We start from the raw sequence: 12,375 nt of genomic DNA, 5'->3' as shown, positions 1-12,375 counted from the left end.
CTGAGAAGGGGGTGGGTGGGACAGGTGTTCCACTCAGGCTTGGACGCAAAGAACCGGGGGGTGGCGATTTTGGTGGGAAAGAGGGTGGTTCGTGGCGGCGCAGGTGGTAGCAGATAAGGAGGGTAGGTATGTGATGGTGAAGGGTAGGCTGCAGGGAGAGAATGTGGTGCTGGTAAATGTATATGCCCGAATTGGGATGACGCGGGTTTTATGAGGCGCCTGTTGGGCCTCATTCCGGGTCTGGAGGCAGGGGCCTGATCATGGGGGGGGACTTCAATACAGTGCTCGACCCTGGGCTGGACAGATCGAGTTCCAGGACAATAGGAGGCCGGCAGCGGCAGAGGTGCTAAGGGGGTTCATGGAGCAGATGGGGGGGGTAGACCCTTGGAGATTTGGCAGGCCAAGGGCGAGGGAGTATTCTTTTTTCTCCACGTCCACAGGGTGTACTCCAGAATAGACTTTTTTGTACTGAGCAGGGGGCTGATTTCGAGAGTGCAGGACAGGGAGTACTCGGCCATTGTGATTTCGGACCATGCACCACACTGGGTAGAGGTAGAACTGGGGGAAGCACGGGACCAGCGCCCGTTGTGGCGCCTGGATGTGGGGCTGCTGGCGGACGATGATGTGGCGGAAGGGTCGGAAGGGCATTGAGAGATATCTGGGCACGAACGACACGGGCGAGGTGAAGGTGGGGGTAGTCTGGGAGGCCCTGAAAGCAGTGATCAGAGGAGAGCTGATCTCCATAAGGGCACACAGAGAAAGGAAGGAGAGGCTGGAGAGGAGAGACTGGTGGGGGAACTTATAGAAGTGGACAGGAGATATGCGGAGACACCAGAGGAGGGGCTGTCGAGGGAGCGGCGCAGTTTGCAGGCCCAGTTTGACCTACTGACCACTAGGAAGGCGGAGACGCAATGGAGAAGGGCACAGGGCGCGGTCTATGAGTACGGGGAAAAGGCGAGCAGGATGCTAGCACACCAGCTGCGCAAGCGAGATGCAGCCAGAGAGATTGGGGGAGTGAGAGAGAAGGGAGGGAACATAGTGCAGAAGGGGCAAGAGCGTGAACGGGGTCTTCAGGATTTCTACCGGGAATTGTACCGGTCTGAGCCGCCCAGGAGAGGGGGGGAATGGAGAACTCCTCGATAGATTGAGGTTCCCAAAGGTCCAGGAGGAACGGGTGGAGGGGCTGGGGGCGCCGATAGAGCTGCAGGAGGTAGTTAAGGATAGGCCAGATGCAGCGGGGAAGGCGCCGGGGCCGGATGGGTTCCCGGTGGAATTTTATAAGAAGTATGTGGACTTGGTGGGTCCAGTGCTGGTGCGAGCCTTCAATGAGGCGCAAGAGGGGGGGGCTCTGCCACCGACAATGTCACAGGCCCTGATCTCCTTGATCCGGAAGCGGACAAAGACCCTGTACAGTGCGGGTCCTACAGGCCTATCTCCCTCTTGAATGTAGATGCCAAACTGTTGGCAAAGGTCCTGGCAACCAGAATAGAGGATTGTGTGCCAGGGGTAATCCATGAGGACCAGACGGGGTTCGTAAAGGGACGACAACTTAACACAAATGTCCGGAGACTGTTGAATGTGATTATGATGCCAGCAGTGGAGGGGGAGGCTGAGATAGTGGTAGCACGGATGCGGAGAAGGCATTCGATAGGGTGGAGTGGGAATCTGTGGAGACGCTGGAACGGTTTGGGTTTGGGGAGGGATTTATCAAGTGGGTTGAAGCTGCTGTATTCGGCCACACGATGGCGAGTGTGTTACAAACCGGGAGGAGGTCGGAGTATTTTGGGCTCCATCGAGGTACCAGGCAGGGATGCCCCCTATCCCCCTTACTATTTGCATTAGCGATCTAAACCGTTGGCGATGGCACTGAGGGGTTCAGGGGGGTGGAGAGGACTGACAAGGGGAGGGGAGGAACATAGCGGTATCACTCTATGACGGATGATTTGTTGTTATATGTGGCGTGACCCGGAAGGGGGAATGCGGAGGTAATGGAAATACTAGCGGAGTTTTTGGGGACTTTTCGGGATAGAAATTAAATGTGGGTAAAAGTGAGGTCTTGTGATACACCCGGGAGATCAGGGGGAGGGAAATTGGGCGGCTCCCCTTTAAGAGAGCCAGTAAAGAGCTTCAGGTACTTGGGGGTGCAGTGGCAAGGAACTGGGGGACCCTCCACAAGCTGAACTTTTCAAGGCTGGTGGAGCAGATGGAGGAGGAGTTCAAGAGGTGGGACATGGTACCGCTGCGCTAGCAGGAGGGTGCAGTCAGTCAAAATGACGGTCCTCCCGAGGTTCTTGTTTCTGTTCCAGTGCTTGCCCATCTTTCTCCCAGGCCTTCTTCAAGAAGGTAACTAGCAGCATATGGGCTATGTGTGGGCACATGGCACCCCTAGAGTGAGAAGGATTTTCTTGGAACGGAGTAGGGACAGTGTGAGGATTAGCGCTACCCAATCTTCCGGATACTACTGGGCGGCAAACGCATCGATGGTGCGCAAGTGGGTGATGGACGGGGGGAGGGGGCCAGCTTGGAAACGCATGGAGAGGGGCGTCCTGCGGCAATACAAGCCTGGGGGTCGCTAGTAACGGCCACCATGGCGCTCCCCCCCCACAAGGTATACCCGAGTCCGGTAGTGGCGGCCACCCTTAAGATCTGGGGGAGTGGAGGCGACACGGGGGAAGTGGGGGTTGATGGCGGCGCCACTGAGAGGGAACCACAGATTTGTCCCGGGGAACACTGGCGGGGGATTCCAGAGCTGGCACAGGGCGGGCATCAGGCAACTGAGGGACATGTTCATAGAGGGGAGGTTTGCGAGCCTGGGAGAGCTGGAGGAGAAATTTGAGCTCCCCCCGGGGAACACGTTTAGATACCTGCAGGTGAAGGCATTTGCCAGACGACAGGTGGAAGGATTTCCCTTGCTTCCCGATAGAGGGGTGAGTGATAGGGTGCTGTTAGGGGTCTGGGTCGGAGAAGGGAAGGTCTCGGATCTACAAAATAATGCAGGAGGTGGAGGAGTATCGATAGAGGAGCTGAAAGACAAGTGGGAAGCGGAGCTGGGAGAGCAGATAGAAGATGGGACATGGGCGGATGCCCTAGAGAGGGTCAATTCGTCATCGTCGTGCGCAGGTTGGGCCTCATCCAATTTAAGGTGCTGCACAGAGCCATATGACGGGGACTAGGATGAGTCGGTTCTTCGGGGGTGAGGACAGGTGTGTTAGGTGTCGGGAAGCCCTGCGAACCATGTACATATGTTCTGGAGGTGTCCGGCACTGGAAGAGTTCTGGGAGGGGTGGCGGGGACGGTATCGAGAGTGGTGGGGAACCAGGGTCAAACCAGGGTGGGGGCTAGCGATCTTGGGGTTGGGGTGGAGCCAGGAGTACAGGAGGCAAGGGAGGCCGGAATATTGGCCTTTGCGTCCTTGGTAGCTCGGAGAAGGATCTTGATTCAGTGGAGGGACACAAGGCCACCAAGTGTTAACACCTGGTTAAACGACATGGCAAGCTTCATCCAATTGGAAAGAATCAAATTCGCCCTGAGAGGGTCGGTACAGGGGTTCTTCCGGCGGTGGCAGCCCTTCCTTGACTTTCTGGATCAGAGATAGGAACTGGAGGCCGAAACAGCAGCAACCCGGGGAGAAAGGGGGGGGGGGGGGGGGAAGGGAGGGGGGGGGGGGATAGCAACGAAGGGAGCACGTCAGCGGGGGGTCGCGGGCAATGACTGCCCGAGGCCATCGGCAGAAAGGGAAAAACGGTTTGGTTGCTAGACTGGTAGCGCGGGGGGGGGGGGGGGGGGGGGGGGAGGGGGGGAGAGGGAGGGTGGGGGGGTGGGCGGGGGGGAGGGCGTGGGGAGGATTTTCCAGGGGGGATTTGTTGTGTTATAATTTAAAATGTAGTAGGGGTAAATGTTTGTATCAAAAATTTCAATAAAAATTATTTAAAAAAAAAAGATGTCTGTGAATACCTCTGCCAGCTGGTCCGTGCAGGCTCTGAGTGCATGACGTGTCTGGACAGGACCCCTGGTCGTGCACTCAGAGGCTGCAAGGACCAGCTGGCAGATGTGTTCACGGACATCTTTAACCTGCCTTACACCTCTCTGAGGTCCCACCTGCTTCAAGAAGACCACCAACATACAGGTGCCAAAGAAGAACCAGGCAACGTGCCTCAATGACTACCGCCCCGTGGCCCTGACATCAATCGTAATGAAGTGCTTCAGGAGGTTGGTCATGAAGCACATCGATTCCATACTCCCAGAATGCCTAGATCCATTGCAATTCGCATACTGCCACAACCGGTCCACAGCAGGTGCCATCGCCCTGGCCCTACACTCATCCCGAGAGCCGACATCAGACTCCTATTATTGACAACAGCTCCGCCTTCAACACCATAATCCCAGCCAAGCTCATTACCAAAGCTCCAAAACCTAGGACTTGGCTCCTCACTCTGCAATTGGATCCTCGACTTTCTGACACACAGACCCCAATCAGTCAAAATAAACAACAATACCTTCTCCACAATAGTCTTCAATACCGGGGCCCGTAAGGCTGCGTACTTAGCCCCCTACTATACTCACTGTACACACATGACTGCATGGCAAAATTTGATTCCAACTCCATCTACAAGTTTGCTGACGACACGACCGCAGCGGGCGGATCTTGAATAACGATGAGTCAGAATACAGGAGAGAGATAGAGAACCTAGTGGGGTGGTGCAACGACAACAATATATCATGCATTAATAATCTGGAAGAAGGAACTGAAGGTACTAGATCAGGGGTGGGCAAACTTTTCCGTGGAAGGGCCACATTCAGAAATTCACAATTCACAAAGGGCCGCATAGTATATTAAGTAAAATAATTACTTCACCCGGTTATGATTCTGGGCGCCTCATATAGAACATAGAACAGTACAGCACAGAACAGGCCCTTCGGCCCTCGACGTTGTGCCGAGCAATGATCACCCTACTCAAGTCAACGTATCCACCCTATACCAGTAAGTAACCAAACAGCCCCCCCCCCCCATTAACCTTAAAAAAAAATTAAAAAAAAAATTTTAAAAAATTAAAAAAAAATTTTTTTTTTTTTTTTTTTTTTAATGACTTGGTGGGCCGCAGAAATACCTTTGGCGGGCCGCATGCGGCCCGCGGGCCGTAGTTTGCCCACCCCTGTACTAGATGATACAAAGATCTGTAGAGGGACAGGTAGTATTGAGGAATAGGGGGGCTGCAGAAGGATTTGGGCAGGGCTGGGACAGTTGGCAATGAGGTGGCAGATGAACTACAATGTGGGAAAAGTGAGGTTATGCACTTTGGAAGGAGGAATGGAGGCATAGATTATTTTCTAAATGCGGAAATGCTTGGGAAATCAGAAGAACAAAAGGACTTGGGAGTTCCTGTCACGATTCGCTTAAGGTTAATGTGCAGGTTCAGTCGGCAGTTAGGGAGGCAAATGCAATGTTCTCATTCATGTCAAGAGGGCTGGAATACAAGGCCAGGGATGTACTTCTGAGGCTGTACAAGGCTCTGGTCAGACCCCATTTGGAGTATTGTAAGCAATTTTGGATCCCGTATCTAAGGAAGGATGTGCTGGCCTTGGAAAGGGTCCGGAGGAGGTTCACAAGAATGATCCCTGGAATGAACAACTTTTCGTATGAGGAACGGTTGAGGACTCTGGGTCTACACGCATTGGAGCTTAGAAGGATGAGGGAAACCTTATTTAAACTTACAGGATACTGTGAGGCCTGGATAGAGTGGATGTGGAGAGGATGTTGCCACTGTGGGAAAAACTAGAACCAAAGGACACAATCTCCGACTAAAGGGATAATACTTTAAAACAGAGATGAGGAGGAATTTCTTCAGCCAGAGGGTGGTGAATCTATGGAACTCTTTGCCGAAAAAGGCTGTGGAGAGCCAATCAATGAGTGTCTTTAAGACAGAGATAAATAGGTGCTTGATTAATAAGAGATCAGGGTTATGGGAACAGGGGGATGAGAAAAATATCAGCCATGATTGAATGGCGGAGCAGACTTGATGGGCCAGTGGCCCTAATTCTGCTTCTATGTCTTATGGTCATATATCCCTCAATGCCAACAAACTAAAGAGCTGGTCATTGACTGCAGGAAGCAATTACTATACAAACACCACTGTCTGCAGCAACAGGGCCGAGGTGGAGATGGTTAACAGCTTTAAATTCCTCGGGGCGCACATCACTAAAACTGTGTCCTGGTCCACCCACGTCGCACGCACCACCAAGAAAGCACAACACCTATATTTCCTCAGGAACCAAAGGAAATTCAGCATGTGCACAGACTCTTCCAACTATGCACCATACAAAGCATCCTATCCGGCTGTATCACAGTCTGGTATGGCAACTGCTCGGCCCAAGACCGCCATAGAATACACTCCTGTATGCTTCACCCGATGCCGGTAACTATTTGTGGACCTGTGTTGCCCTATTTTGTATTTTCTTTTCTTTCATGTACTTACTAATCTGTTTGAGCTGCTCGCAGCAAAATACTTTTCACTGTACCTCGGTACCAGTGACAAACAAATCCAATCCAATCCTTTGACCAAGAGGCGAGGATGTCAGCAACTGATCTGTAGTTAATGCATTACAGCTCATACGTTTGGATTTTGGAGGCCAGGTTATGATGGAATTTGCTGAGTGCAAATTAGCTGCTGTATTTCCTACACTATAATACTTCAAAGAATAGTACTTCCTCGTAGCTGTAAACACTTTGAGATGCCTGATGTGATGATAAGCACTATATAAATGCAAGAATTTTCATTTTCTTTTGACGGACCCATCTTGTGCAGTCCTGTTGTGCTGGGAGCGCTGACCTCAATTTTGGGTAGCGGCACTGTAATATCATCACCATCACAAGAATAGTCCTAAGCTCCAGCAGCAGGGGATCCCTTAGCTCTTAACCTCCAATGTGCTACCTGTGTGGCATTTGAATTGTTTGTACCAAGCATACTGAACAATCATGTGCATTGTTTTGTAGATGATCAATGATCCTCTTTCATGTTGGGATGTTCAATTAATTAGTTTTTATTCTGTGTGAGCTCCAAAACATTGCATTCAGAAGCTGTATAAAATATCCTTATTGATGGATCAACCCAACTGGAGATAATTCAACTTTCAAAAATGAAGTGGGATTTGCATTTGGCGGATACACATGAAATCTGAAAGCGGCCATATAGTGATCGTGCACAAGGGGAAAAAAAGTCCACTTTCTACCCTGGTCTGTCACCACATTCAGAGATTCTTCCTGTGTAGTCTGAGCCCTGTAGCAATTATCTTAATACTATATCACTACTAGCAGTAATTGGCGAAGCACAATGAGGAAGGGCTGCATTTCCGGCAGTACAATTAGTATATATACTTTGTATTTCTGAAAGAAAAACATTCCATTGTTTTCCTCCCTGTAAATAAGAGTCAATGGAATAAAATACCACTGTGGTCACCCATAGTTTCCTTTCCCTCACTTGTGAAGCAATTCACCATGGTTAACTTAACTCGGTGGAAAACATGGTTAGAAAGTGGAAAGGTGCAGCAGAAACATACTGGACAAATACAATGAATATGGTTTATTTTGTGTAACAATTAAAAATACCAAATCTGCATATGCATTACATTCTTTATTGAATAAATAATTGCTAAAGAATAAAGTAAACACAGTAATTTCAAGTTTTTCCAATATTTAGCAAGCCAGTCTCGCATATGCAATAAAACAGAAAATGCTGGGAGCAGTGCGTGGCAGATATGGATTTCAGTTCGGTGTTCAATATAGTAATGACAACTCCGACAATGGCCAGTGTGGTGTCCAGAAAGACACTGCTGCATACAAGCGGAGGACAATAGTGACCCTTCACTAGAATGAAAGTGTGAAACATTGAGCATTCACTCTATTGCTGATTTGTGCTTATACAGTAATAAGAACATAAGACATAAGAACTAGGAGCAGGAGTAGGCCATCTGGCCCCTCGAGCCTGCTCCGCCATTCAATAGATCATGGCTGATCTTTTGTGGACTCAGCTCCACTTTCCGGCCCGAACATCATAACCCTTAATCCCTTTATTCTTCAAAAAACTATCTATCTTTACCTTAAAAACATGTAATGAAGGAGCCTCAACTGCTTCACTGGGCAAGGAATTCCATAGATTCATAACCCTTTGGGGTGAAGAAGTTCCTCCTAAACTCAGTTCTAAATCTACTTCCCCTTATTTTGAGGCTATGCCCCCTAGTTCTGCTGTCACCCGCCAGTGGAAACAACCTGCCCGCATCTATCCTATCTATTCCCTTCATAATTTTAAATGTTTCTATAAGATCCCCCCTCATCCTTCTAAATTCCAACGAGTACAGTCCCAGTCTACTCAACCTCTCCTCATAATCCAACCCCTTCAGCTCTGGGATTAACCTAGTGAATCTCCTCTGCACACCCTCCAGCGCCAGTACGTCCTTTCTCAAGTAAGGAGACCAAAACTGAACACAATACTCCAGGTGTGGCCGCACTAACACCTTATACAATTGCAACATAACCTCCCTAGTCTTAAACTCCATCCCTCTAGCAATGAAGGACAAAATTCCATTTGCCTTCTTAATCACCTGTTGCACTTGTAAACCAACCTTCTGTGACTCATGCACTAGCACACCCAAGTCTCTCTGAACAGCGGCATGCTTTAATATTTTATCGTTTAAATAATAATCCCGTTTGCTGTTATTCTGTATTCTTGGGCATCAGTCTCCTGCATTCGAACCGTGAACTTCAATCTTTCCCACAATGGTACGGTATATGTTCTTTGCGGCTACAACATACTTGACAGAGCTATGCTTATACAACTTTTCTCTTTCACTTCTGATGTTTCTGACAATTGCTTCCTTTTTGTTATGTTTACTGCTTTACAGTTTTTCAGATATCACATTGTTGATCACTGAAGAATATTGAGTGTTGCATAAAGTGTGCATACCCAGCTTCTGCAATGCCAGATGGGTATGGCTCGAGCACGTAGACCATAAATCAGCACCTGAAAGAGCACCACGGATTCGCAACCCATCTGTGAATCAGACAACAGCTACAACACCTGTCCATGCATTATAAAAACAAACACTAAGCTAATGCCATACGAGTGAAGCAGAAAAACAGTAGACAACTTAATGAGCAGTTTCTTTCTTCAGTGACAACTATTCCTTTCAGTGATGCAATTCATTGAACAAGAAACTTCAAATACTGTACTTCAAAAATAAATGCTGCAGTGGCCTTTTGTGCCTTAGAGAACTTTACTTGTATCTGCTAAATTGTAACACTTCCAAAGACACAAGTATTGGAGAACACATTTACAAGTATTTGCACGGAATAACTTCTGACAAAATCAAAAAAATTCTGCCATTTTGTCCTTGGTTTCCACTTTAATAAATTTACGATGTGTAAATTATACATTCTCACTAATTCCTTCCATTACACAACTGTTTAAATATTCAATTCTCTTTATGGCCCTTACATTTAATTGAGTGTGGGAACAGATCTACGTAATGTCAATTGCAGACAGATATAAATAGAGGCCATTTCAAGTCTTCAATCAATGTTTGAAAATTAAAAAACAAGTAGAATAAGTTTAAAAACAAAAGTTTCATGAATTAAAATACACAATCACTATGTCGAATCAAATGAAAAGAAGGCAAAATGTTGAAAATATCAGTTAATATTCTAGGTGCAGATCCATCCCCTACACCCAAAATGTCTTCTATTATTAAGTGCTGGTGGACCTTTTGTTTCTTTAGCATTTTCCGATCTGTAAAAGATTTCTACAAGGCATACAAAGGTTGTTTCTGAGGGGGAAAAAAACCTCTCCTTGAATGAAGTTCATTTGACTGGAGTAAGATAAAAGAACTGGACATGGAGCAAGACACGTTGCTGCTGAACGATTGACCACTGGGAATGAATTTAGAAGGCAGTGCAAGTTGTGCTTCATTCTGTTTTCAAAATACAATAAAATAATTTATGCAATTCATTAATTTAGAAATTTCTGGTCATTTTAAAAATGAAATAGAGTTTTATTATTGCAACATTTCTTTAAAATAATATTTGTTTTGGCTGGAAATCCCATTTTCATTCCCAAAAGAAAAGGAAAGAATTTTACTGATACAGAAAGTATGGGTAAACACCCACAGTTACAAGACTGTCAAAATTAGTCTTGGCATTCAGCAATAATGCCGTTGCAATCACAAATCTCAGGAATCTTAATCATACATTAAGAAAGCCGTACATAAATTTACAATGCAGAAGGAAGCCATTCAACTCATCAAGTCTTCACTGGCCCTTGGAAAGAGCACCACTGTATCAGTAACTAATTATTTAACTCTATCCTGGTAGTCATCACGTAGTGAATTTGAGTAAATATACAACAAAAAGCAGACAATCGCTTGATCGGAAAACAGATAAATATTCTTCTCCACTGTAAAGCACAGCAATAATTACATACGTGGACTCGTCATCGTCGCATGTCCCTTAATTCAAGGACGACAACTACTCAGGGTCACGTGCTCGTGATAGAAGTCTATTTTTCCTCCTGTGACTGGTAGTGTGGATTTAATCCAACCTGACCAATTACTGCCCTGTCATCCAGTCTCCTTCTCAATGACCCAAGTGATGGATGGGGTCATCGGACAGTAGTATCAAATCACATAACCTGCTCACAGATGCTCAGTTTGGTTTTCCGCCACATCAACTTTCCAAGGGCAATGCAACTGCTTGTCTAGCCAGCCACGGAAAGGTCCAGTGAAAAAATAAAAAATGGCAAGGCTGGTAATACATTACAGTCGAAAATTGGTTGTTGCTTGCAATCAAATGGCTTATCCAAGAAGACTGTTAATGGCAGTCAGAGGACATTCCTCCCTGGTTTCTGATCTTTTATTCTTCATCTGCGGTGAGATTTAAAGACTCATATCCATCAGCATTGGCACCATCTTTTACTAGTATTCACAGGTTCATCTGTAGTCAATTAAAGAAGGGGTGAGCAACATTCTGCACACAACACAGTAATTCCCAACTCTAGAAAATTCAGGCATTACGCTTCAAAAAAAAAGTTAACATATAATTGACAGATTGACTGGAAAGTAGAAATGCCCTGGGCTGGGTGATTTTCGTTTCTCAGGTTTTCCCACTTTTGAACGCGGTGATGCACACAGGTGGAGCAATAGCTGTTTTCTGGTATTTCATCGAAATGATCTTTCTTCATATGTGTGCATAGATGATGACAACAACTTACATTTATGTAGCACCTTTAGCATAGTAAAATGTCCCAAGGTGCTTCACAGGAGTGTTATCAAATAGGATTTGACACTGTACCCCATAAGATGTTAGGGTTGATGGCTAAAGGCTTGGCCAAAGAGGTAAGATTTAAGGAGTGTCTTATGGTTGAAAAGGGGAGAAAGGAAATCCAGAGTGTAAGGTTTTGACTGCTGAAGGCCTGACTGTCAATAGTCGTGTAATAAAAAGAAAATCGGGATATTCAAGAGGACAGTACGCGAAGAGTGCAGATATCTCAGGGGGTTTTAAGATAGGGAGAGACAGGACAATGGAGGAATGTGAAAACGAGGATCAGAATCTTAAAACTAAGGCATCGATTAACAGGGAACACATGGGTGACGGGTGAATGGGGCTAGGTGCAAGTTAGGCAGCAAACCTTTGGATGGCCTATTATTGATGGAAGCTAGAACAGGGGAGGTTGGCCAGAAGTGCAGAGGGATATTCATGTCTAGAAGCAAGGATGGGGTTTCAGTATGGGTGTGGGGAACCCTCAAACTCACTTAGAGATTGGGGCACTCTTTCAAAATTGCTGCCCTATCTCTGAGGAGCTGGTTTCGATGGAGATTTCAGCACCCCATTGCTGAAATAATTTCTAAGTGTGGGCAGGACTGGGGAGAAACCCAAGGCCCCCCAAAAAAATGACTAAGTGTGGGTGAATACTGGTGTGAATCTCACCAAAACGCCGGCAGGAAACACCCCATCAAGCTCACTCAAAATGACACTTTCAAAATGTTTTGGTTGAATTCCGCCCAAGAGGTCATTCACCCCTTTTCAACCTGCTCCTAAAGATCTGTGTTCAGGTTATACCTCCAGGTGGCACCTCCAAAATTCCTAGATCCCAACATGAGAAGTAGGATATTCATTTTGATTTGTGGTAGCAATCATTCACCACCTCAGGAAATTGTACATTCCAGCTCCATTCCCAAAACATGAGCACTGATGCAGAGACCGACGCTTCGGCGCAGTATTGTGCGTGCGTGACAGTCAGAACTGATGTCTTTGGACGAGTCATTAATCCAGTTAAAGGGTCCATGACACGATTCAGAGATAACAGGATGCGTGATGGCATCCTGGCACTG

At 46.9% G+C, this 12,375-nt stretch overlaps 1 protein-coding gene across 2 annotated transcripts in view; it reads right to left on the bottom strand.

Moving 5' to 3' along the window:
* LOC119968968 overlaps positions 1-12,375 on the bottom strand; it is a 67,799-nt gene that overhangs the window by 13,490 nt on the left and 41,934 nt on the right. Inside the window, exon 7 of one of the 2 annotated variants that reach the window (XM_038802026.1) lies at positions 9,771-10,978. The exons of the other annotated variant lie outside the window; for it this stretch is intronic. Coding sequence (XP_038657954.1) covers positions 10,938-10,978 — 41 coding nt within the window. The 3' untranslated portion in view covers positions 9,771-10,937. Of the gene's footprint in view, positions 1-9,770; positions 10,979-12,375 lie in introns of those variants that run through there. 2 annotated transcript variants of the gene reach the window in all.

The sequence above is a fragment of the Scyliorhinus canicula genome, chromosome 7 (assembly GCF_902713615.1).
Source record: "Scyliorhinus canicula chromosome 7, sScyCan1.1, whole genome shotgun sequence".
Classification (NCBI taxonomy): domain Eukaryota; kingdom Metazoa; phylum Chordata; class Chondrichthyes; order Carcharhiniformes; family Scyliorhinidae; genus Scyliorhinus; species Scyliorhinus canicula.
This window is presented reverse-complemented; position numbering and strand designations above follow the sequence as displayed.